The sequence below is a fragment of the Equus asinus genome, chromosome 27 (assembly GCF_041296235.1).
Source record: "Equus asinus isolate D_3611 breed Donkey chromosome 27, EquAss-T2T_v2, whole genome shotgun sequence".
NCBI classification, from domain to species: domain Eukaryota; kingdom Metazoa; phylum Chordata; class Mammalia; order Perissodactyla; family Equidae; genus Equus; species Equus asinus.
The window spans coordinates 11,054,672-11,081,613 of NC_091816.1; the positions used below are offsets into that span (position 1 = coordinate 11,054,672).

The 26,942-nt window shown below is 35.7% G+C and overlaps 1 protein-coding gene across 14 annotated transcripts in view; it reads right to left on the reverse strand.

Annotated features, from left to right (window-relative positions):
- LOC106824350 (pro-neuregulin-1, membrane-bound isoform) overlaps nucleotides 1–26,942 on the reverse strand; it is a 213,333-nt gene that overhangs the window by 33,103 nt on the left and 153,288 nt on the right. For 12 of the 14 annotated variants that reach the window (XM_014830610.3, XM_070499860.1, XM_070499858.1 and 9 more), the window contains one exon: nucleotides 3,642–3,771. In XM_014830610.3, the coding sequence (XP_014686096.1) occupies nucleotides 3,642–3,771 (130 nt within the window). Of the gene's footprint in view, nucleotides 1–3,641; nucleotides 3,772–26,942 lie in introns of those variants that run through there. The other 2 variants (XM_044760550.2, XM_044760549.2) reach the window with 1 other exon arrangement.

The following is a 26,942-nucleotide window of genomic DNA, read 5'->3' on the forward strand; positions in this document are numbered from 1 at the left end:
ACCATATGGAAACTATGAGCTGACTTCATACACAGGACCATGATGAGCCAATGCAACATTTTTATGTTTTCTGTTTCTATTCAAGAGGTCTGGTGAACAATATATTATTGTAAGACATGGCATATTATGTGCCGTTGTTTCAATTCTGAATGGTGATTATTTTTGATGTCATAGTTGTTTAATACAGGGGTTTTTTGTTTTTTTTTTTTAAAAACACACTTTCATTTAACAAAAAAGGGCTGAAATATTCTGGGTGTTAAATATACTCCAATTCTTCCCTAAAGGTACTGGCTTGCTTTGATGTATCAATAAAGACATGGTCCAAAAGGGGGAGGAAGTTATCAAAATCACAGATGTTGAAGATTTCCTTTCGAACAAGACCCAGTAATAAGCCTTAACACTTTTCTGAAAGATTCTAACTACCGAAAAATAAAACAAAATTACAATGCCAATTCGCTGAGAATTAGAAGACAAGTATAACCCACTAGACAATTAGGCTGGGGGATACAGAGTGTTCACTCATAGTTTGCTGCTTTAATAATTATTAGAGTAACAGCAAACATTTCACTTAAAGGTTAAGAAAAATCCATAGCAAGCCTTTTTTCTGGATTGGGCTTAAAATTTAATGAAAAACTGTGTTGGTGAAAAAAAATTACAGTTGTTGGCACAATATCAAAATGGAACAAATGAACAGCACTTACGCGATTATGTGTTTGTATAGGATGTGGGCGGGCTAAAGAATAGCTGAAATTAATATGTGGAAAATCAGTGCACTGGTTCCTTAGAGGGATTCAGGAACTATCATCTGTACTCACTCAGCTTATAAATCTTTGCAAAGGCTATGATGAAAAATGATCATGTTTCATTATTATAATTAAAATATAGTGGTCTCAGATGCTTTTCTAAAGAAACAAAAATATGAGACAAAAATAATATGGGTACAATAGTTTAAAAAGGAGAAGAATTTCAGGAACTATAATTTAAATGCTTTTTCAAGGAGATTTGTTAAAACATAATTAGATTGTATGCCTAAGATTAGGACAGAATAACAAGATTTCCCCATATAATAAATGAACCTTATATTTTACAGATTGTAATTCTCAGCTCTGGTATTTTCTATTTTGATCAGAGAAAATCTTCTGGAAAACAATAAAATTTGCTCACTCCAATTCACTGTGATAACTATGGGAGTGCCGTGTTTGTGCTGTATTCACAGCAAGTCGACAGGACCAAAGGCTAAAACTGACCAATTTGAATTCTATGTTAGCAAGAATATATAGATTTGAATATATACAGCAAGGTATATAGATTTGAATATATTGGTGATCAAAAAGTGAATCCCTAAGATTAATTTTAAGGTAATAAATATTGATAATCATATGAAATAATTCAGACCTGAAAGAAATAAATTTCTTCTACATCCTCTTTCATTTTTATCCTGCTTTAAAATTTTGAAAAGACCTTTACCCATTAATTTTATCTTGACTTATAACTACTACCTGTCTCTCTAGGAAAAAGATGGTTAGCAATTGAGATTAGAATTCTATTCTTGTGATTCCCAGTCTTTCACTCACTCTCACAGACCATATTTACTTTTATAAGTTGTCTATCTTCATTGATAAAATCAGCTATACAACCACCAAAACTTGTCGTCTTCTGGAACCACATCTACTCTTTAAAGAGCTTTTGAGGGCACGAAAGCAGTTCTGGGAGCTACTTGTCCACAGCCTCGAAGTCCCATGAGATCCTACAGACAGCCCCTGTCCAGAACACACGGGAGCAGCAAAATGTTTCTTACAAAATGACATTTTTGTTTGGTGTTATGATTTTAAAATATGTATCTTTAAAGATGCACTTGTACTTACAAACAGTTAGGGTTTTCTTAGAACTGGCACATAAATATTTGTATACTATTTATATGACGTAAAGGGAAAAGACCTTGTTAACTCTTTCTTGTGCCTTTTTTTTTTTCCATTCTGTTAATTGCTCCTTCTCCGAGCTCAACTGTCTCTCTCTGACAAACTTGGTCTTCTTTGTCAACATTTAAGTCACACGCCAATATTCTGGAGCATGAGACAATTTTATACGGCATGGTTTTTTCTCACTTAAGACAAGCACTGCTACTTTAGAACACAGGGACACAGCTATTGGTCAACTGCAAAATAAATGTGTACTTTTCATCATTTCAATGAGATATTGAACATCTTTTCGAGACATCGAACAAAACTTGATGGGCTCATCAAGTTTTATGAGCCCAAGTACTACACATAGCCTCAATATCAAGAGGAGACTTAAAATGCGTGGCACAAGAAACACGTGTTTTTAATGAGACCCACTAATTTTAACTACAACATTTAAATATTTAATGTACGAATAACATCATTGTTTCATTCTGTCTGTTGAGAGAGAATAACTGTGACACTTCTTTTTTTCGTTTTTTTTTTTTGCAGGGAAAGATTCACCCTGAGCTACCATCTGTTGCTAATTTTCCTCTCTTTATTTTCCTCCCCAAAGCCCCAGGGCACAACTGTACATCCTAGTTGCAAGTCCTTTTAGTTCTTCTACATGAGCTGCTGCCACAGCATGGCAATTGATTACTTAATTAATTTTAAGGTGTGGTAATTAATTTGTGGTGTGGTCCCACAACTGGGAACTGAACCTCAGCTGCCGAAGCAGTGAGAGTGCCGAACTTTAACCACTAGGCCGTCAGGGCCAGCTCGTGTGATACTTCTTTTTTTTTTCTGAGGAAGATTAGCCCTGAACTAATATCAGTTGCCTATCTTCCTCTTTCTCTGCTTGAGGAAAATGAGTCCTGAGCTAACATCTGTGCCAATCATCCTCCACTTTATATGTGGGTTGCTGCCACGGCACGGCTGACGAGTGGTGTAGGTCCACACCCAGGATCTGAACCCGCAAACCTGGGCAGCTGAAGTGGAGTGCATGAACTTAACCACCATGCCACGGGGCCGGCCCCCTGTGTGATATTTCTTAATGGTGCATCAACTTCTTCAGGTCATTGGAGATATCACCATTCTATCTACAAATAATTGCAGTGCATGAGGAATTGTGTGCCTTCTACACACGATGATGCTGCACACACTAAATGCATTTCCAAATGCATGTAATTCGCTTTTTTTCATTAGTGAGATCAACCTAAATTCCATTTTTAAAAATAGTAATGAAACAATAAGCTAATGCCATGTATAACAGATGTGTCAGTAAAGAATCTTCTACCTTTTGCTTCTTTTAGTGTCCTATTCACTTTGCACATGATCACTGGGGTAAAAAGGAACATTATCTTACAGCTTAATTCATACATTGGATGGAGAAGTAGGTAACAAAGTTATGGCCTCTATGCTATTTGCACATTTCTTCTAGGAACAATGAGAAAACCATGAGGAAAGCAACTTTATAAATATGCAGGCAAAAAAAAACCATTCAAAAAAGCAAAGAACAATTCCAAATATAACTGAGAAGATGACAAATGGCGTGAACTTCTCAAAACACTCTACAAATAAAACAGAATTATTCAACAGGATGCAACGAAATTGGAAAAAGAAGCAACAACACATCATGAGACACGAAATCATCTGAAAGAAGCAATTATGGACACGAGCCACACAGAGGATTTCTTTTCTTACTTGCACAAGTATCTTGAGGGGTTTGAAAGGTCTTTCACCATGAAGCACTCGCCTCCATTCACACAGAAAGTTTTCTCCTTCTCTGCACATTTTACAAGATGGCTTGTTCCGGTTGTAGACGTAGATGTGGCTGGATAGAAGACAGACAAAGGGAAAGGTTTATATCCATCTCTCTCGCTTCTAAACAGACTTTATTCTTAAATTCTCTTTAAAGCAAGTGTTCATGTAAAGTACGGCAACTCCACTAACCTTTCAGGCTTAACAAACAACAGCAAAGAAATCAAGGATTTTCTCGGTGTAATTAAATAGGACAAAATTATAAAAGGATAATTATACTTAATTAATTTCACTATAATGAAATAGGAAAAGAGGCTCAACATTTTTTATATCCAATATTTTATCTTCTAAGGAAGTTGGAAACAGAAGATCTATTGTCATTAAGTAAAATACATATTCCAGGAAGGCTCAAAGACAATGATAGAAAGTTATGTCAGTGCAACTCAATTTCCATATCAATTTTTTTAATAGCAACTAATTATTCATTTTGAAAATTATGTTTTATATGCATATTGACTTTACAGTTTTTAGACGTAATGTTTAGCAAAGAAAAATACAAGGTGGCTTATTTACTCCTAACGAGAAAATTACATATTATTAATTGGATATATGTTATCATACAGATCAGGGGCCACTCTATTGAAAATTTCCATTCTACTCTAATTTCTACTCAGAAGCATAGTGTTCAATGTTATACTTTTACTTTTTATGAAAAGTATACAATTATACTTTTTATGAAATGGAAAGACAGTCTAATATTGCTGCAAATATAGAATAAAGCACTACAAAATTCACCCATTGTGAATTAGGAGCAGATATAAGTGTTAATTTTGGTTTGCAATGTCTTTATGTGATAAGCTTGATATTCACTTGTCAAACTTCACAGTTATCTGAAAGTGAATCTGAAAACGAGGCCTCCACCATTAGATGCACGGATTAAATGAAGCCAAAGCTCTCAGTCCAGAAACTTTAAGGACATTTAGTATCAGAACTTCTCCCCACTTACAGCACTGGGAATACCACAGGCAATGTTCAGTCTCAACCAAAAAGTATAATTTACATAATGTTTATCACTGATATTATCAGGATGAAAAGCAAAACCAATATGTCAAGCCAATGAAGATTCTATTTACTTTTGCAGAAAAAAATATCTTTAGACAAAATTTTTTCTTGTCTACTGACTGATTCTTAGTGATTTTTAATTCTTTGTCTTTATTATCAATTTCTATTTTATTATTTGCATGTGAAATTCAGGTGTCCTTGTTTACTTTTTTTGACCTGTCATGTATTATTTGTCCATTTTCTTCTGCCTTTCTTTTTCATTTCCCGCACAATCCACATTTTGTTTTGACTTTTAACCCAATTTCTCCTCCACCTCTGCTAGAAGTTTACTCTACTTGATCAAAATACTTAACATTTGATTATTCAGTTTCTGAATAACTCAAGACCTTTCTTGCCTCTTAATCTCCTGTCTAAGGCATGTTTTTTGACCATTTCACTACTCTCCGCATGGCTTTTAGGAGTAACAGCACAGGCCCAAAGTCAAAATGACTTACACTTTGGAGAGATCTGGTTCAAATCTATCTCCTACTAGCTTTGTGTCCTTGAGCAAGTCACCAAGGTGCTCAATTTTTCCATTTAGAAAATAGCAGTAATAGCACTCAAAGGACTTTTTGCAGAAATTATAAGTAATTTAGGTAAAGGAATTGGCACAAAACTGTCACTCGAGAATAATAGCAGGCATTATTACTGGGCAAGTGGGGAAGGTATTTATCAATCAGATAAAGCTTGACGATGGAAATCTGGGGATTTCAAAGATGCATGCTATTCTTGAATCATTACTGTGGGTAATTCAGAATTGGGTCAATTTCCATATTACTCCCACAAAAAGTCCTTTTCAAAATGCATTTCAAGATATCCTTCACAGGTTTACAAACCAAACAAAAGGCATCAGGGAGAGAGAGAAGGGGGGTGATTTTACTCTCTATTATCAGCTATAATTTACCATTTTTATTAGGAAGAGTGGAATGTAATTTGCATCATTTGGTCTGTAAAATTATAGAATAGACAACATTTCTATAAGTCACACAACATAAATTTTAACATACTATTATATCTTCATGTGAAAACTGTTTACTTGGGTGCTATGTATTAATATTTTCATCCATGGCAACTGTTTTTAAAAAATATTAGGAGGAGGTTTGCTTCAAATGTTAAAGGTTTTGTGCTTAAGACTTTTAACTGCTGACAGGATTCTATGGGATGACAAATTGGCCAGGCTACCTTTGCTGTCCCGGGCGACAGCACTGCATGGACCACCTGCTGTGTGCTGTCACCAGTCATTCCTGCAGAGGAACTCTGAGCCTCCAGCAGACCCCAGTGGTCTCTGAATCCCTGACAGGTTGCTAAGGATTACCCATCACCCAACCTGAGCAGCAAACACCGCACCAGGCTCTTTCAGAACAAATCCTGAGGCTTTTACTAAAAACAACAAAACCAGTATCTCCCCAAAAAGAAGATACTCCACAGAAATTGTAAACTAACAATAAAGATTAGCAGCAATATAAGCAAGAGACAGACACATCATACCTATTCTGTGGACGTTCTGATCTTGTGTTATCAAATAAGTAAGATTAATATGTTACAACTAGAAATAATCCCTTTCGTTTTAGTCCTTTAAAAATATTTACCCCTGAAATGATTATCCTTTTGATGCTATCCTGCAGCTCTGAGTTATGACACATTCATTTGAAAAATTCTTTGATCATTACTTGAAACTAGTAATGGGATATTTGATAGTAAAATAATTCTTGGAGAAAATGAAGTAGCAACTATCTCCCATGGTCACGACCCCTCACGCTTTGTACTTTTTTCCTTTAGCAGCAGCGAGAGCAAAAATGATCACGGAATTGGAAAGCAGCAATTAACTCCCAGGTGATGTGAAGTGTGAACTGACTGGGTACAGCTGTTGTGAACCAACAGCCAAACACAGGAATGAGCTGTAATTGTCAGAAGAACCTGGGATGGAGATGTGATAGATGCGCCCTTCAGATGTTTGCCAGGTTTCCTTTTATCCTCCTTAGTTGCACGCAGTGCACAGTCAGTCCTAAGCAGATCTATAAATTTTGCAGCAATATCCTTTCTCTTTGGCTTACATACGCTGTATTGTTTTGTTTCCATTTGGTAAATCTGCCAGAAGTTAATGAAACAGACAAAGTAGTTTCTTAAACCAAACTATGGAAATAGCATTCTTTCTGGGGGAGCTGGGAGGAGTTTATTAGAGGTGAAGCTAAAGGTTTTGCAGATAGAATAGTGTTTCAATAATATAAAAGATGACCCTCAGAGTTGTTCCTGGAAGTAAGTGAAGTCGATCTCACTCATTCAGCACTTCCTAATCCCTGCCTCCCTCTGCTTCGTGACTAGCTCGTCATAATTTGGGAGTTTGTCATATTCTAGTAAGTGCTAAATGAACAGCAGTTAGGAACACTGCAAAATATGACCCCGTTGTTTTTATGTTTGCCATTTTATGAACACTTAATCCTAAGCACACTTTCCTTGGGATGTTAGCAACTTCGATATTCTAAGGAGGAAAGTATAGATAAAGCATAACTCGTTAGCCTTCGCAGTGATTCCCTCTCGACCTGATCCAGTCTCTCCTGGTGACGTAGGTCAGGACTAGTGACCCTCCCCGGACAGGCTGGACAGTTCTCTGACTCAGCTGAGGATATGGAGACTAAATCACCACTTATGGACTCCCAAAATCCCGAACCACACAATAGGACTTGCTCCTACCTTCCTTCCCCTCCTCCCTCCTTCCTTTCCTTCCTTCCTTCCCTCCTTCTCTCTTTCATTCCTTTCTTCCTTCTATTATGTGCAAGACATAATGATAACAACTAGAGTTACTGGGGTTAAAAATTATAAGGTTGTGAACAATTCTCCCTAAAAGGAGACCTTTCTAGATAAAATGTAGTGAAATGAACACTGGAGTTCGTGAAGAATCAGGTTCAAGGCTCATCACTGCCCATTACTAGCTGCGTGATGCTTGTCAGCGAAACTGCCTTAGAAAATTCAGCTGTAAAAATGAGATATCACAGGGTTGTTGTGAAGTGTGATAAAATACTTTGTCAGTTGCAACACTGCACACAAATATATGATACATTACTATTACCAATGGCATAAACATGGAACAAATAGAAGCAAAAACATTTCTGTGCAGACTCTGGAATTATATATAATCAAGCCTCAAATGTTTCTTAGTAAATCATTCTTCTATAAAATATGAAGAGAGAGTCTAATTTGGAGGGGTAACCATTACATGATTGCAAAGCATTAAGTAAATATCAATCATCTACTGTATTTTAACTTTATCATAACTGCTTTGTCAAAAATTTATAACCTCTAAACTTAACTATAAAATAAATGAAAGAACAATTTGAGTAAAAACCCCAACAAACTAGCATCTTAAGTATGTGATCATTTTCAGCTTTCAAGATCCACACAGTTCTTTAAAATTTCTAATTAACTTCCACGTTACATGAATTAAGTGTACTTACAACATGGTGTTATTGTAACAGTTTAAAAACTCTAAAATATTAAAAAATAGTGTGGTGTCCATAGTATATGGGATATAGTATAAACTGTTTATAACTAAACATTTTGGAAATCACATATTATTGCACATTTTTATAAATACACAAAAACCTTGAGGAGTAATTAAGTGGCCTCTGTTTGTTACTAAATATTTTCCCATACAATCACACAGTATTTCCTGTAGAATGTCAGGCTTTTTCTGCTCAAGGCAGCCTGAGGAGAAAATAATACTGGAAAAGATGGCTTACTTTCTTGCTTGTTTTAAGTGGTGTTTTACTTATCAGTGAAGTAGACAGAAACAACAGACCAGGGCCATTACACAAATGCAAACTGCTGATAAGAAGCCACTCTATTCTTCTTTGAGAATTAGCAGGAATTAGCAAGAGGGTACAGTGTTTACCCCAAGGAGCAATCATTAGATCCTGTCTTCTCTGACTGAGCCCTTATTAGTAGTTTTTAGGACAATTCTTTAATGATTTATTTGCAGAAAATGAAACTAAATAACTCCATGCAGTTTTCTCAATGAAATATACAGATTTTAACAATTGTTACATTTCAATATGAAACTGTCGGTTGCTACAACAGTACAGGTTTTTTTTTAAACCTTACCTGTGATATCTTCAATGGCTATGTATTTAGGAATGTGCATGCTTTCTTGCTCTTTGATCTCCCAGTTAAAAATAAATGGAAATTATTATTCTTGCTCGGAATATAGCTCTTCCACAATTATCTACTACAAGCACTTTAAACTCCTACTGGAAAACCAATGCTTATGTGGCTCCTGAAAATGAAGCTCCGGAGCAGAAGCTGAGCAGAAAAAGCTGTGCTACCTAATGTAGCTTCTAGAGATGCCAAGGGAATGACAGGGGGAGCCATTAGTTTTCCAAAGGAAAAGTCCAGAGCCAGACTCAGAACTACTGAAGCACTGTCATTCTGGGTTGGCATTTTTTTCTGAGCAGTAATTCAATCCTTTGCTGAATAGCAAATAGGTACTTGAAAAGGAAGAAATGTCAGGAGGAGATCAAAGAAACTCCAGTGTACTGACTTGGACGTTCCCAGAACCAATATTGTGATTTGAAGTAGCATATCATCATCTTGGCCTCTCCTCTACTGAACTCTGCTAAAGAAACAAAAAGGGAAGCCAGAGAAGAATCATCATGAGACCATAAAATGGAAGGAGAACTTCCTAAAGTAGAATTAAGGCATCTCACCTTATGGACCTAAGGACTTAGCTGATAAGCTACAAGTACTTAGAGGTTTTTAGACTACCTACAAGGTGAGAGTTTGTCCAAAGAACAAGTTGACACCAAGGGCCAAGGGAGATTACCTGGTTTAAGTGACCAACTTCAGCTCTGGCATCATTTAGACACACAAAGAATGGTGAATTACAAAGAATCTTAACATATTTTATAGTTTATCCCATACTTACAAAGAGAACACAAACTGTCTCAAAAGAATAGTTCTGTAGTCTTTAATAAAGTACCTCTAGCAAAGAATTCACAAAAGTATACAGGGGAAGGCTGCCCAAGGTCACACACGTGCATTAGGAAATGCTTGCTTTCTGTTTCGTTAAATGTATATTGGGGCTGAAGTAGGTTAATAAGATTGCCTTTAGATTCCTCTCTGTCTTACAAGCTCTCTGGGCAGACCCTAATATTATTTCTTCCTTCTTCAGCAGAATGAAAAGTGACCTTTGGGTGTTTCTCCTCATAAAATAAAATTATAATTTTTGTTGGAACACTGATCTCATTTGTAGCTAAACAGAAAGCAGCTTCTAAGTTTCCAGCAATTGCTGAGCAAATGATTTGGTGTCATTAGATAGTGTTATCCTTAGAAAAATAAAATTGTCAAGTAAGGTTATTTTTCAAACATACAAGTTGCTATTTTTTTTTCTGACAGTGCATTTCGCTCAGTGTAATCATCGTAGTCTCCTACTTCTTAGAGCAACATCTCAATGACATAAATGCATTGTAGGATGTCATAGCTTTTCTAAAGAAGGACTGTCTTCCCACAGTGCATCACTGGCTGGGTGGTGTTACAAGAAAGCTACATTTTCTTCCTACAAAGCCAATAATCTTTTCTTAGCTAAGAAGCCAGCTCCAGAAATACAGCTCTGATAGATATTTTCTAATAATCCCTGACAGTTTTATATGAGTATAAAATTTCCATAGCTGAGAGGTGACAAACTTTCAAGCTATCCCTTGAATCTCTTCCCATCAATACCTATTCTAAAAGGAGTAAAATCCTTCTAGCCTGCAAAGTAAATAGTAGCAGTCCATTTGACTGGCTTAATTTGATATATTTATAGATCTCATCAGGCTAAATGTAGAAGGCACACATTCTTTACTGTACTCTGCATTTTCTACCAGTATCAATTTGGTTGGGAGAAGGTCATGTCAATGTAGAAAATGTTAACCTCTCACTTTCCAAATCAGTCAGAAAGTTTAGAGCAGCAAACACAACAAATGAAAACAAAGAGGACTGATCAAGGATTCAGTTATTCAGAGAGCTGCCGAAATTACCACGTGACATTTAATGACATAGGTTAATTTATTCATCAACGGAAACACATTTGGAAGAGAAAGTAGATGAAAGGTCAAAAGATAGAAACTATGAGGCAACTTCATAATCTTATTCAACAAATTTTTTTAAAATCATGGTATATCAAAAAAATAAAAGCCATATGGTCATTTCAATAGATACTGAATCAACCTTTGATGAGATTAAAAATCAATTTCTACAAAACCATCTACCAAGTACTCTTATCCCTCAAAAATCAAACCTGAACTTAATCAAGTATCCAGATACAGCTACTAATTTATAGGCAGTACTTAGGTCAGAGGAACACATTAAAAGACATCATGGGATGCAATCAGCAAAATTCAGACTATGGAGAACTCTACAGGGCAAATAACTTAGTTTCTCAAAAAAAATTTTAAAAGAGGATAAACAGACAAAAGAGCTAGAGCTAGAGACAGATAAGAAGGTAAAAGAGAGAAAAACACAAAATATAGGCATTTAACTCTTACCTCTCTAGTTAAAAGACATATCAACCAACCAGCGTGTGAAACTTGATCTTGGATCTTGATTCAGTTATAAATATATGATATTTATAACAGGAAATCTGATCACTGATTAGATAATTAATATTGCTAAGGGGTTATTAATTTATGTGTGTGTCAATGTATTACAGTTATGTTTAAAAATAGTCCTTATCTTTTAGAGATACATACTGAAATATTTATATATTAAATGATAAGATGTCTGGGATCTGCTTCAAAACAGCAAGAGGGAAGGGAAGTGAGTGGGATCAAGATGAAACAAAACCGGTAAGTGCTGAAGTGGATGATGGTTACATGGAGATTCATTATACTGCTCTTTGTACGTTCATATGTTTAGTATGCATATTTAAATGTATATTATACGTATGCATGTTTAAATACATGCTTATATATGTTCAAAATAAAAAATTTAAAAAGTATCAATTTCAGGCTTTTCAAAACATGTCTTTATAAAGTAGAATTAGAATGATATTCTTTATCTTCTAAAATAATCTACTTTTAGTCAACAACCTTGAAACTCTAGGGGAATTTTCCACTAATGTCAAGAACAAGCCATGGATGTTGACTACCAATGCTATTATTTAACATTGCTCTGAAAGTTCCAACCAATGAAATGAGGCAAGCATATAAAATTGTGGTATAACTGCAGGAAATGAGAAGTTAAATAATCATTATTTGAAGATGACATGATTAGATACCAGTTTTAACTAGGAAGAAAACCCAACAAAATAAAGGGATCATATTCACAATAGCAACAGGAAACATAAGTCAATTAGGTGAGCCAGGCGTGAATCTAACAAGAAATATGCAGAATAGGAAATTTTTTACAATAAGGGTGATATATTAAGAAGAGGAATTAGGCCTGTGCTTGAAGGAGAAGAAGGCATTCCATTAAAGGGAAAAGCAAATGAATCTGCGGAGGTAGAAAAATGAATGTCCTGTTCAGTGAAAGGCAGCAGTTCAGTTTGACTCGGAGATGGACTGAAAACAGGGAGGTGAAGTTAATGAGGCTATAGAATAATAACACATCCATACCAGAGAAGCCTTTGATAACCTGGCTGGAATTAATGTTTGATCTGGAAGCCAAGGAGAGACTTGAGTTTTTGAGTAGGGTCATGATTAATAAAATTCATGATCTATTCTATAGCCTTTGGAAAGGGAGGAAATGGAGATGAGGAGACCAGTGAAGAAGCTCTAGGTGAGAGAGGAAGAGTGCTCAAACTAGCACACTAATGATGGGAAAGGAATAGGGGTTACATTCAAGAAATAACGCTATTTATATTTATATACATTAACACTATTTATATACATTAAAATTAGGTAGGAGATAAATGCTGGAGTTCATTTGTATTTCACACCTTGTATTGCACTTCTTTCTAAGGCATTCAAACTTCTTAACACACATTTTCTCATTACTCTTTACACAGTCTAGGAAATACTCATGATATTAGCAGACAGAGGGACTGAGGCTCATTTTCCATATTCGATACTCACTGGTAAAGTTAAAATATCTAAGTTGCAGCCAAGACTACGTGAGTGATGCTTTCCTAATTCAACTATACCACATGTCTGTTGATATAAAGGAACCTATTAAGAATAGACAGTACCTTGGTTGGTCTGAAATTATCAGTTACACAGATGATCAAGGCTATGATGTTCCTAAAAGTTATGCAAGCATCTTCATGACAGGAAATGATCTCTGACAAATACTTTAAGTAATCTAAACTTTCAGTGTTTGGCACAAAGAAGCCTCCATAAAAGTATATAAAAATGGAGTCTAGGCAATACAGACACAATCTTCCAAGGGTTTCAGGTTTGAGCCAGGCTTCTCGATCAGTGGTTCTGTAACGCAAGAAGCCTGAACAATATTTCTTAAAATGGCACCTCTGCAGCTCTGAAACACCAGATTGCACAGTGCTACATACCATTTAGCCAAATTACTGCAATTCTGTGTTTGTGTGATGGCTGTGGACATAAATACCCAGATTCTGTTTCCATAAGCACAACATTTTCCTCGCTGAGGTCAGAGGTTGCTGCATATAAAGGAGGAATGAAGTAGTAAAAGCATGTTCGAACATATGAATCTTGCTCTGTAACACTTGGCTAATTTCAGTCCATATATTTTCCCAGAACTCTCTGGAGTTCCTTGTTCCCAGGTTCGTGATCAGAATAGCAACACATCCCTTCCTGTAACATGATGTGTTATTAAATGTGTATCTGCAGTTTTTAGGTTCCCAGCACAAATTCTACGTAACCAAGTAACACATGGAAATCTAACTTTTTTCAATACCGTTATTGTCGTTTCACATGATCAGTCTGAACAGGAATAAAACAAGCTTTCAAAAAACACATAATTTTAAATGCTTCACCTCAAGAAAATTTTTTGCTCTGTCCCCTAAAGGCCTAGCTGGTCCCATAATACTTAGCTCATAACAGGTCTTGTTTCTTTAAAGAGCATATAGTTTTTAGGTTAGACATGGGGGCGGCGAGGGAGGTAATATTACAGGCAAATCCTATGCCTTTACAGGAACTGGGCCAAAATGATAAATTAACGTCAACTAGTACATGAGGCCTAAAGAAGCTTTCTGTAAAGGCTTGAGTTTTTTGTTTTGTTTTGTTTAATTTCTGGGCCTCTACACTCAAACCTAACAGGCACCTGTTTTTCTACAGTTGGCATTAAACTTTGTGAAAGGAAACAGGTGCACGCTTTGAACTTTTTTCCCAAAGTATACAATATTTTTTAAAAACTGGAGCCATGTGTTTAGTGTCTTACTATCATCACCTGGCCTGGCTGTTATATATATATATATGTGCATCATTCAGTTGTTGGAAAAAACTCAAAGGAAATCATCCTGCTTACAGTTAAACTGAAAAAGGGCATGTGGAAGCACATAGTAAAAAATAAGTAGAGTACAGGTTAGGGTCTTATCAAAGCTTGCCTGGCTGTCTCCCTGCACTGCCAGAAACAGGCAATATTGAGGTCTACACATAGGATCTTACTTATAATTGATTAGTTTTATTCCTGGTAGTCATGTATCTATCTGTGTATATGGACTAATAAGACACTTCCATCTCCTGGAGCTATAACAATTCAGGATGGCTGAGGTCTTCCCCCTTTTAAAACATAACCCATTTTTGCAGACACTGCAAATATGTGTTAATACAGATATTCATCCTTTCTATCCATTACTAAGGTGCTTCATACTCAAGCACTAATGGGAAAACAGCTTAAAGCAGGGAATCGTGGCTGTTCAGCACACCAGCTGTAGGGAAATCACCACTCTGCAAAGCCACCTAAAAATCAAAGCATGCAGAACCAAATCCTAGGCCATGTCCACTTTGCCCACTTAATTCCGCATATTCCCATACAGGAGTCAAATGTCTTCAGTTGAGATTTGTCATTTATTCAAAAGCTTGCAAGAAATCAAACACTGCAATACCGAGTGGTGTGTCTAGAAGGAATCTGCATTGCTATTCTGCTCAAAAAGGCAATGCCAATACCTAGTGAGAAATTTCCAGTTCAGTAACTACAGAATCCAGTGATGACCATAATGGGGAGACAGAGTTAGCGATGCTTCTGAAGCCCGCTGAAGGAGAGTTCCCAGATGTCAGGCAAGTTCTGGTTATATTTCTAAGCAGAAAACAAGGCCTTATTAGGTAAAACAGATCTCGTTTAGTAACAAGAAACCAGACCTCTGATCCTCTTCTTTAAAAAGCCCTATTGGATACATGGCTTTCCCCTTAAGCAATCCTAACTTCTGAAGAATTTTGCAATATAGAACACTTTCGTTGAAAGAGTCAGTGGATTACACACCTTCTTGGTCTGTTGGATACTCAGTTCCAGGGATGTAATTGGCTTTTCCACAGAGAACAGCCACAGGCGGCAGTCCCTTACTGCTGAGAAACTCTCCTCTCCTTGCACCTTAATGTCCAATGTTCTATACCAAAACTCTAATGGTTGAATTCCTCTCAAAGTCTCAAGAACTCAGGGAAGTGAGTCATTGTTCTACAGGAACCACACAAGTCCCTGGAATTAAATGGTGACAATTAAAAAAGGATCCTAATTACCAGGCAGATGTTGTAAGAATTCAGCAATCTGTCATTGCCCTTTCATACTGATCTCTACCAAAAGGTGATGAGAATCTGTCAAACGGCTCCATGGATCTATCACAGCCACTGGACTGGGCCTGAGGATCATGCTTGGCGAGCTAACTCCCCATTTGCCAGAGCACGCTGCATGAATGTGTGTGTGTGCATGCACACGTGTGCATGGGTGTGCCTGTGACTCTGGCTTTCCTTTCCTTGAAAAATTAAACTGCACCCTGTCACCCACCAACTGGAAGGCTGCTTTTTATTCTTTAGTTTTTTTTGTAGAGAAATAAAGGAACTGAAAGAATCATTGGTAAATAAGGATGTAGGCTATTTTGTCCTTAACTAAATCTCATCACTCCTGTAACCAAAGCTCTTTTCTTAGAGCTAGGAAAGTGCTCAAGATATCCCATGGTTTTCCTCCCATTTTTATTTTCCACTCTTTTTGTTTGTTTGTTTTTAGTCTAATCAATTGATATTAGTTCATCATAAAGCCAAACATAATTTTAAGCAGACTGAACATAAACTAATTCATTAGTTAACAATACTACTAGAATAAATGAGTATTCTCTAAATTTTTCTAAATTCAATTTTATCCTTTGCCAAATTCAATCCTCTAAATATCGGCTTGGTGATTTTGTTTGTTTGTTTTCATTTTTTATTTGTATGTTTGTTTTCAGGACTCGAAGACCATTTCGTATGTGAATTATTTTAGTTGTTCAAAGGTGAATGAGCAGAACACATGGGTGAACAGATGGAAATTATAAATGAATGCATAGTGTCAAAATATTTCTTCTAAAGTCAGAACTAGGCGTTAAACCCAGAGTAACACGCACAGAAAATGCTGGCCACACGTATTTTTAAAATTAAAAAAAAATCTTACCCATGAATGTCTGAGAGAAAGGAAACAAAAAAGTTTAATGGTGGATGTATGGGAGAGGAGAGAATAGGAAGGATGCTGGCTCTGTGAAAACTCAGCATGTCTTGGAACCTAACTGAATCTGAAGTTCAATTAGGAAGGTCTGGGATGTCAGTGTTGTAACGTAAATAAGGCTGTCATATCCTTCAGGGAATAAAGTCAGACAGTCACAAGAGAGTTTACTGAAACTTGAAGGACACTTGATGCTCAAGTGAAAGGTGGCTTCTTTTCCCAGTTTGTTCCTTCCTATTGAATGCACCACATTCCTTGGGCTGACAGGCTGGAAAATTGCAATTTATGGTAAAGTCTAGCTTCAGACTCTGACATGAAGTTGGAGTTTCCTATGTAGAACTATAATAATAGCAACATGGCAACATGGAAACAGAAATTGAAAAAGTCTAATGAAATGCAATCTATTAAATGGGCAGTGTGATCTATGTTGCTGGAACGACACTCCAGAGATAGATAAACTAAGTAAACACGCAAAGGTGAAAAGAGAGAAGGTGACTGAGGAGAAAGTGACTGACTTGTGGGCCCATGGCTCCAGGCTCCAGACCACACTACTGATCATTTTAGCAACTCTGCGAAAGACGTCACAAATGATCCAACTCTAGAGATAAGAAATATATCTGATTTATGAAAACTTTTGCTCTATTTTACAAGAAACTCTGTGGCCAGACATAGCATGAGATCAGAACAAAGTTCCAACTGTTCTTAGAACAGACAATCATAGGAGCAGAGGTCCAGACAGATAAATTCCATCACTATCATAAGTGATTACAAAAAATACCAGGGGTGGCACTGAAGTCTTAACCATAACTGCCCTAAAGCACTTCATAATCAAAATAGCAAAGAGAACATGCCCTCAATGCTCAGCTAAACTTGACGACTTCACAAGGTAGAAGTTAGACGAACAGTAATCATTTTAAGGAGGTTGACATGGATACGTACTGATGCCAAAGACAGAAATTGCTATGGCGTAGCATTTCCAGTTCCCCAGGCATAATTTAAAATGAGACAAGTTCCTTAAAAATCGTTCAAAAGTTTGAGAACATTCACAGTTGCCGCTAACTCAGAAGAGAATGCTAAATTCCCCAAGACACTTCTCTCATTCCCTACCTCCAACTTCTTTTGTAAAAAATAATAATAATAACAACAAATAGGCCTAATTATCATTCTGTTTAAGGCTACTAAACTCCTTACAGGCAATTCTCACTAAACATGTCATCCAAAATGGAAATCAAATTAAAAAATTACAAAAGGTTACAACAACTTAAATTGGATTATCATCATTGCCTGTGATAGAAACTGCCCTTATCTCTCCCAGGAGCAGGAAAATCAGAGAGACCATCTTGACTCTTTCACATGCTAGAATTGAGGTCTACAAAGTACTGTTTGGGATATGGTTTCTACAAAGTGTAGGAGACTGAACCATCAGAGTCATCACTGGCTCAAAGAAAAAGGTCCAAGAAAGGGCCATGTCTGGCTTACTATGCACTCAGGCGAATTCGCCAATATCCAACTTAGTGTGAAATCTTAAAAAGCAGTGGCATCTTTCTTGCACTACAATAACTCTTCTGTTGCCTTTCTTACTATAGAAGAAATGTCTACCCATTCTTAATAGTCATATTTCTAGAATGTACTCATCATGAAATATATCCCAGTGAAGCCAAGAGTTAAACACCAAAGAGCATGTTAAATACGCTCACAACTAACTCCCAATTCTACCGGTTACGTTCTGGCTTTAAGGTAATCTTCAAGGTAGGTCAAGAGAAAAGCACAAAAGCAGTGAGAAGCAGAGAGAAAAGACATTTTATGGTTGTAAAAATGGAAGAGTTCTCTGGATACAATATTTTCTTCTTAAGCATCTTCCTTTCTATATCATAAAAATTCTATCAATTTCTCCACTAATCTTGTGTTTTGTAGTAGAAATCAAATTCACCTAGCCCAGTGGGTATTTGGCATTGATAATGTTCACTGTGAATTGTAAAGGTATATCTTTTGCTTCTAGTCCTTCTGGCCCCTTTTTTTTGGAGGGGAAATAAATACTAAAGAAAACTCAAAAGTTATCTGTATGATAAAGGCAATATGATTCTTAGTAAAGAATAAGACTGATATTCATTAAATATTTACAGTGTGCCAGATACTCTAGCCCCGTAGTCGACACAGTAACCCTAAGAAATAGGGAATATTTTGTCTTTTTACAGATGAAGAAACTGAGGCTGAAAAGGTGAAATTACATGCCTGTGTTCTCAGTATAATAAGTAACATGGAGAGGAATTCCAATGCAGCTTGACTGCAAGGTCCATAATGTATCCACTAAAGCATTCTATCTCATGATTCTTTATTCCAGAACTACACATGTGACCTTGTCATTAAAAATAAACAACAGAAAATGATATCCTTTCTGCAGGCTACTAGAGAAGCCGTATTCTTCTACCTTCCAGAAAGTATCGCTTTCTGAATATTTCCCTAGGTTTTTAAACTGTATGTCAGAGAATGAGACTTTAAATACTACTTTTAGATTATGCATTCTTAGAAGAGGATGGGAGGCCAATGTTAGTCAAATTGATGCTATTTTGGTCATAACTCAGGGAAAATGCTCAGTCCTCGTGATCTATGACTCCGTTGTCTGTTTCAGAATAAAATGGTTATCTTTTCTGTTCAGCTTTCCCAAGCACTAGAAAACTAAACCAATCCTGAGCAGCCTAAATTGGAAAGTTATCAGAAATTCAATGATGTGATTATCCAGTACCAAAGTGTTGTAATGGATTCTGTTTAACCTCCATTCAAATTATCCTCATTTACTTTTTAAAAATTATTGTAAGAAAATAATCTAATTTTCATTTATTAATAATTTCAAAGTAAGCAAAAACTACCTTTTATTTCATTATGAAGCCAAAGTAACAAAAATTACGCATGCACGTATTAGAAATGCATGTACAAATATAAATACATTGAGTTATAAACATTATCGGGGACTTACGGCAGTAGGAACTACTCCAAATGGAATGTTAAATTTAGTTATGATCGCTGTGCAATATTTAATATTTGCATAAGATCTCTGATTGACCTCAATTCAAGATTAATACCACTAGATTCTTTAAAGAATTAAAGATTGTACTCAGCAAAGAGATAAGGAGAAAAGAAAGAAATATATATTCATAAGAGATGCAGATAAATTATATAACAAAAAAATTATCTCTAGTGACATTTGAAATTAGGTTCCTTTTGTTGATTGGTAATTTTTCTTTAACCTCATTTTCACATAACATATAAATCACCCACAAGAAGGTTTTAAAAATGAGTCCTGTGATAGCAACCCTAATTGACAGTCAAATCCTGACAACCAAGTAATTTAAATAAGCAAGTCTTACCAAAATGGACTATCCTAAATAGCTAACATAAGACAGCTTTCTTTTGGTTAGATTACATGTAAACATCACCTAATCAGACTTGCTTTACATATTCACCCTTAACAAAACTAATGCTATAAATCAAAGAGTGGCGGACAGAATTAAAGTGTTTACTAATGGCAAATGACTGCAAAATTGGAATAAGAATGTACACTATAGAGTCGAGTTGCTTAATTTTCATCAGGCTTTTCTCTATTTAGTAATTCAGTAAATTATTTTTACTAATTTTTTATTCAGTTGTCTGTGCCAAGTCTTATTTAAAATTTGAAATGTTGCAGGGTAAGCCATACATTTGTTTAAAATAAGTTAAAGCTATGGAAGAAATCTGAGAATCATGGAATTTTGTATTTATTTCTGCAGTAAGATAAGATCTGAGGCACACAGCAAAACCGTTACATAGTTTTTCAAACTATAAGTGTGTGTACAAGACACGACTAAAATATTGAACTTTCAAATGCACCATTAACATTTTTAGCTTAGTATCCTTTGTTTCCTAAAAATAAGTAGTCCAATATTGAGCAGAAATGCCAAGAAATCAATAAAAAGTAATTAGGAAAAGTGTTTAACGTCCTTGAGAAAAGCTTTGAAGGCAGAAAGGGAAGCTTCGGCATTGTGAGCAGTCAACATTCTTTAGTTTTCTTCCGTAATAAAAAGAAAAGGCAATCATTTAAATTACTTTACTAAAAAAATAACCATAAATATGTCAAGTGTCACCCTGGGCCATATTGCAGTTAATGTGGATGCTTTCCATTATAAAATCCACAACCGAAAGCTCCCTTGGAGAGCTGACTCCTATATGCAACATTAGATATACCCATGTGTGTGATCACAAGCAAGAGAGAAGAAAACTTCATTTTAACAATTAGTTGCTTTAGCTATTTCTATCATCTCTGAGGAAAGATATTGAGGGAAAGGAAATAACAATTATTGAGTGACTTCAACGTGCCAGGAAAAAATACACATGACCTCATAGATCTCTCACAATAACCTGTAGGTTCTGTATTATTTCCCCCACTTATCAGAAAGTAAACACCATCTCAGAAAGATTAAGGAGTCCGCCAAGGTCCTACAGATGGAAAACTGCAGTCAAGACTCACACTCAGATCTCCTTTTACCAAGTCCCTGTTTTCTCTAAGACAGCACTCAAGTATTTTGAGTAGCTTCAATGGTGGTTCCCATTCTTTTGAGGGTCACAGACTCCTTTCAGAATCTGGGGAATGCTATGGATATTTGTTTACGTGTGCAAATAAAAAACCTAGCATACAATTTTGGAATTTTAGGGACCTTTCCTCTGAAGCTAATTCACAGTTATTCCATGGATCTCCAGTTAAGAATTTTTCATGTGAGTTCAGACTCTAAAAGACCTCTGACTTCTAGAATTCCGAATACCCAATAACATGATTCTATTAGAGATAAGAGGAAAAGCTATTCCCTTCTATTATTTTTACTTGCTTTGTTTCAGGACTTTCTCAATAATGTGTTAACTGTATTAGGAGCAAATATAAGAACATTTAAGAACATCCCCAAAATTATTGCAGATCATGATAAGATAAAATAAATTAGGAAATGAAAGCTTACTTAGGAGTTCGCTTTCTTGTTTTTTTTGTACTATGTAAGTATGAGAAAGGTGAATTAACCGTTAGTACTTTATTTCAAATAATGTCACTACATTTTACAGATTACCTGTGATAATAAAAACATATTTTATTTAAAAGTTGTCTCCATAGCTTAAAAAAACAAACAGTTTGTACCTGGAATTTCAGAAGCTGGTGGAGGGGAAGGGGGAAGAGAGGAAGAGGTCTCCAGTTTTTACCTTTTTATTTAGAGAAGAAAAATGCTTAACAGACTTAGATATTCTTATTTTTAAGGTTGGACTAGCAGTATTTAATACAGAAACCCAATTTTCTGAAAGGCAGCTGCAGCAACAACTTATTTTAACAAAAATCACATTCCTTTTGAAAGAAAAAATACCATGAACTTCTTAGAGATGTTTTTATTTACGTGTTGGTTTTGAAGTGTATAGCTTTAAAACACCAGGGGGCTGTACTTAAGTCTTTTTTATAACATAATTTTTAATGGAAATTAAAATGGAATTACTTTCACATTTAGTACAGAAATCCATTCATATAATTCTAAATATTGCTGTTCATAAAATATAAATGTGTGTCGTTGCCTGCACAAAGGTAACACTTTGTTTTATGTTAAACTTGATTGAAACAACCTAATTTTTTTCCCTCTCTTCTGAAGTGCTCTGAAAACAATTTGAAGGCAGCATTTTGCCTTGGTGACTTTTGTTCCTTCTATCTTTCTCTCAAGAGTGATGAAAGATTAGAAAGAGAATCTAGCTCTTAAATCTGTACAATTTTCTTATCCTAGGACATTACTATTACTGATTTTAGGCAATATTTTGTTACTATTACTAATCAATATAAATATAACAATGCATGTTTATTTTATAGAAATGGAATGGCAAATCTGCTGACTCTAATAATTGGTTATAAATTACTCTAATTAACTGAATTAAAGGTACCATTTATCAAATGATGAGTAAGGACTGCATTCAAGCACAAGATGTATTTGTCTTTAAAATGCATTGTTTTCTCTATATATGGATTGCTTTTTATTTCTCCAGAATATTCAGATAATACTGGAATAAAAAAAATTAAAAACTAGTTTCACAATAGGACTTTGTAAATTTACTAAATAAATGAAATTGTATTAACTTTGATAATAATTAAATAGCATTTATCCACAAAGAAACAAGAAGAGTCATTTCTCAAGTTCTTTCTGTTGAAATCGTATTCTACAGAATTCATTTTGACTATGAATTTTAATGACCAACTGAATCAAATTATAGAAATGAGACTAATATTTGATGCAACATTATTTGAGAAGATTTAAAATTCTAAAGGTCTCAAGGATTACTACAAAGGAAGTTTTTGAAGCTCTTCAAAGATATGCAATGTTTGTCATAATTAGAGGCAAATATTCCTAAGTGAAAATGCTGGTCAAATTTTCCTTAAAATAAATTATTGTTAATTTATAATTCCGTAATCTTGGGAAATGATGTATATAAAAACACCTATACATACTTACACACTCCCTAAAGTTTTTAACTTTCAAGTTGAACTTTAAAAAGATGAATTGGCCATCATATACACAGATGCCTTTTCCCAGGCTCTATGCCAAAATTATTCCACTTGACTTGCCCTATAGCCTATCACACAATGTCTCAGAGAAAACAGGAAAGCTAGATATTTTTTTCTTGTTTACTTACTCAGATCCTTACAAATCCCATGCATCTAGTAGTGGAAAGATAAATGAGAGAAGATATAAAACATTCAAATATTCTATGCCTACAAATGATCTATTTGTAAATATAATTAACATTTGAAAAATCTTCAGCAAAGTTTTCATCCAAGATGGGCCTCTCCCTGACAGTCACAAACCTTTGGCCCTATGACCCTACTATCAGCTCGGATCTACTAGAGAAGATTCAGTATTTGTGAAACTGGTATATGTATCTAAACCTTGTTTTGGATCATTTTTATCAAGCAGTTTATCTCATTTTGCTAGATCATCTCTCTGCAAGCAGATTCCTCTTAACTGATTTATATCCTGTATAGCCATGAGTGTCTACCTTGTTCCTGTGGCTTAAAATCAGGCCCATCCTCCCCATCCTCTCCAGCCCCCCACCTCTTATATGTTTGGGTTCCCAAAAGAATCCCATTCTTTCTTTCTTTTTTTTTTTCCTCTAATTTATAGCCTAGGGCTAAACCTTTTGTCTTTAATGATAAACCTGATATTCCTGGCTTGGACCACACTCCCTTACTTATAATTTTCTCTGACCCTCTGGCTCCTTCCACTCCTGATCACTTTGTAAAGCCATCTGTCTGATCCAGCCACAGCCCTTAGAAAAGGAAAATCCTAGGTGCCGGCCCTTCTGTTTGGCCCCAGCCTCCTGGCAGTGTGGGTTACACATGAGACTCCTTCTGCCATTTAATAATCAATAGTCCTTATTTCTTAAAAGTTAAAAGATAATCTGTGAAAGGCAGGGCTCAGTTTTCTTCTCTAGGAGAAGGAGTATAGTTCCATTACTAGAGCAAGATTCACCAGCTGTCATGCCTTACCCAGAAGAAAGACTGTCAGATTTAGCAAATATAAATACAGCACACTCTATTAAGTTTGAATTTTCTACAAATAATGAATACTTTTTAGCATAAGTATGCCCCACGCAGTATTTGGGACATACTTAAACTAACGAATTATGCATTGTTTATCAGAAATTCAAATTAAATTCAGTGTCCTGTAATTTATCCAGCAACTCTTAACAGCATACGACATTTTAAGTGTTTCCTTTGCTAAGAGGATGTACAATCTCATACACGCATACACAGAGTCATAAAAACAAACCATGAGGCTGTATTTTTTCATTTGTTCCTGAAATTGGTTTTATCAAAAAAATTAGAACTACACTATTATATTGTACCTCAGGGATTTCCACTCTATTTCTGTTGTGATGGAACCAAAGAGGGTGGGGGAAGCTTTCAAATTAAAACTCACTTCAAGATAACAAAATCAACCCCCCCACACACACTCTGTTGCCCCTTTCCTTGTGCTTTGATGGACTTAGGATTCAAGCCCAAAGGCAATAATAACAAGAGTCAATAACACTGTCAATAGAAAGGCTTGCTTCTGGACTCCAATCGGTCCAGGAATAGGTACTGCACGAATTCTTAGAGTTGAGTTTTCAACAATATTCCATGTCTATAGGTCTCGCCACACTGTGGAGGTAATAGCATATCGAGAGCCCCCAGATTAGGCTGAATTCACAATAGAAATGCTATGCTCTCAGCATAAGCATCACAGAGTAGAAAATAATTGAGTGCTGTAGGCTAAAGGGAAGAAAAGAGGCACAGAGATAACTTTTCAAACTATCTGTTACTGATACTGCTAGCAGGTTCCCTGAAGTGGAAGTCCATAAGAAGAGGTGGAATACTTTGGCCATCCTATCTTTATTTCACTTGGCCACCATGCATACCACTGACTCAGTCATTATAGGAAACAGTCTTCAGACAGAAAAGAGTAGAACGAATGTTGGCAAAATGGAACTGATTGAGAGGACAGAGATCTGCTTGGTTAAGAGGCTTAAATTTTACCATATGAAGAAGCTAGACGAAATCTGTGTCTGTTGCAGAAAAATCTGGGGAAATGGTATTGGTATTCAAACGTATCAAAATTAGACACAAGGGATGTTTATATATTTAAGGGGTGGAAACTGGGTCCAATTAATGGAAGCTACAGAAACACCAATTTTCAGCTAAACATACGAAAAAAAATTGTAGGGCTAAACAAAGATAAAATGGCTAAGCCTTGGTAGGTTGGACATTTTCTTGCAACTAAAGAAAGTGCAGGCTAGTTGACAATTGTTCTTCAGTGGGACTCACTGCCATGGGGGATAGGGTTGAACTTCAAACCATTCAAGATTTCTTCCAACTTTGAAGTTCTATGATTTTAAGGAGAGGATTAAACAATATACAAGTGATGCTGGTGGCTTGGGGTAAACTCAACAATTCTCATATTTAAGTAAGATCTGACATGATTTTTACAGATCACAAAGTGCTGCAACTTAACCTTAACTTCAAGCATCCTGATTTTAATTTAGCAACTTGTACATGGTGCACAATGCGACAGAAATTTTTCCCTCTCAAAGTGGAAAAATATCTAATGTCCCTCACAAATTTTCTACTGCTATAAATCTCAAAAGCAAAAATTTTGCTATTTTAGCAGTTTTTGTCATGTATAGCAGAAGCCAGTTAAAATATGTGCTCACTTATCACATGCTGATTGCTATTCCTAAAAGCTATACTTTATGAAATTTAAAAGAAAAATTCATTTGGAAACCAAAGAATATTTTTGTGTTCAGAATTTTAAAATATATTTAGTCATTGAAACAACCCTACATTTTATTCAGTCAAGCCAATATTTTCAATGGTCATAAAAAGCACATCCCAATGATCACAAATCTAGAATGACAGGCATTAACTACATCTCTGTCCCCACAGATTACTAATTTCATTGATGAGACTTCCTATAGCTTTTATTGGCCATCAGTAGATGAATGGGGGTGGGGTGGCTAAACGCACTAGGACCAATAAAACCTGCCTGCAAATGATAAATATGAGCTTGTGTGTTCTATGACTTGAAGAACATTATATTTTAGTCACGATTTTCAAGCAGAAACACTTGAATATGTTCCATTAATTTCATGACAGTAGGGGCTAAATAAAGCATAGAATAATCAGACTTACTGTACAGAAATGCGGATGACATTTATGTATTTTTCTCAAATCATAAACTGGTTTGAGCCTTTGGAAATCAGACATTGCCTTTTAATACAGATTTTGAACTACTCCTTTTGTTTGTTTATTTTGCTGTTGTCTCATCATAAAATACGTGATGACTTGTTTCTAACTTTGTCTATATGACATGCAGATTGACCTTCTGGTTCATTTATAAAAAAGCTTCACTGTGTCTTCTGCAAAGCTACTTATACAATTTAGTAAACATTGGGAGACTTAAGCCTGACACTATCACCGATCCTCCAATGAAAATATCCAGATTATATACAGACCATTGAAAAAAGAAATGATCATGTTGAAGATTCAACTCTAAATTCATTTAAACCAGCTCAACAAATCACTATAAAAATTCACCAAGCTGGCACATTTTTTATTTAGCATGTCCCCCCATCTTTACTGCCTTCCCAGAGAGCACTGAGAGATGGAGAATAGGGAGAAGAAAAATAAGGAAAACGTTCTTTTTCAGCACACCTTGCATATATCATTCCTCTGCTAAAACAGCTGGTGGGCAACCAGCAATTTGTTAAATTAAATCATTTCCTCTGAATCATTCTTTGTTCCTGGAGGACTACAGCTCTGTTCTATAAAGAGCCATTAGTTTATTAGTGCTTATTCAGCATATTCCATTTTCGCTGATGGTGACTGAAATTAATCAATGCACTGCAATCAGCATGGCCAAAGGAGTCATAGGGACAAGGACGGTAAAATCATCCTTACCCAGAAGTCACTACTGTACATGCCCAGCATGTCCCTAGAGAAAGCATCACTTTTTCAAGGGTTGAATGTGTTACAACAGTGTCTTAATT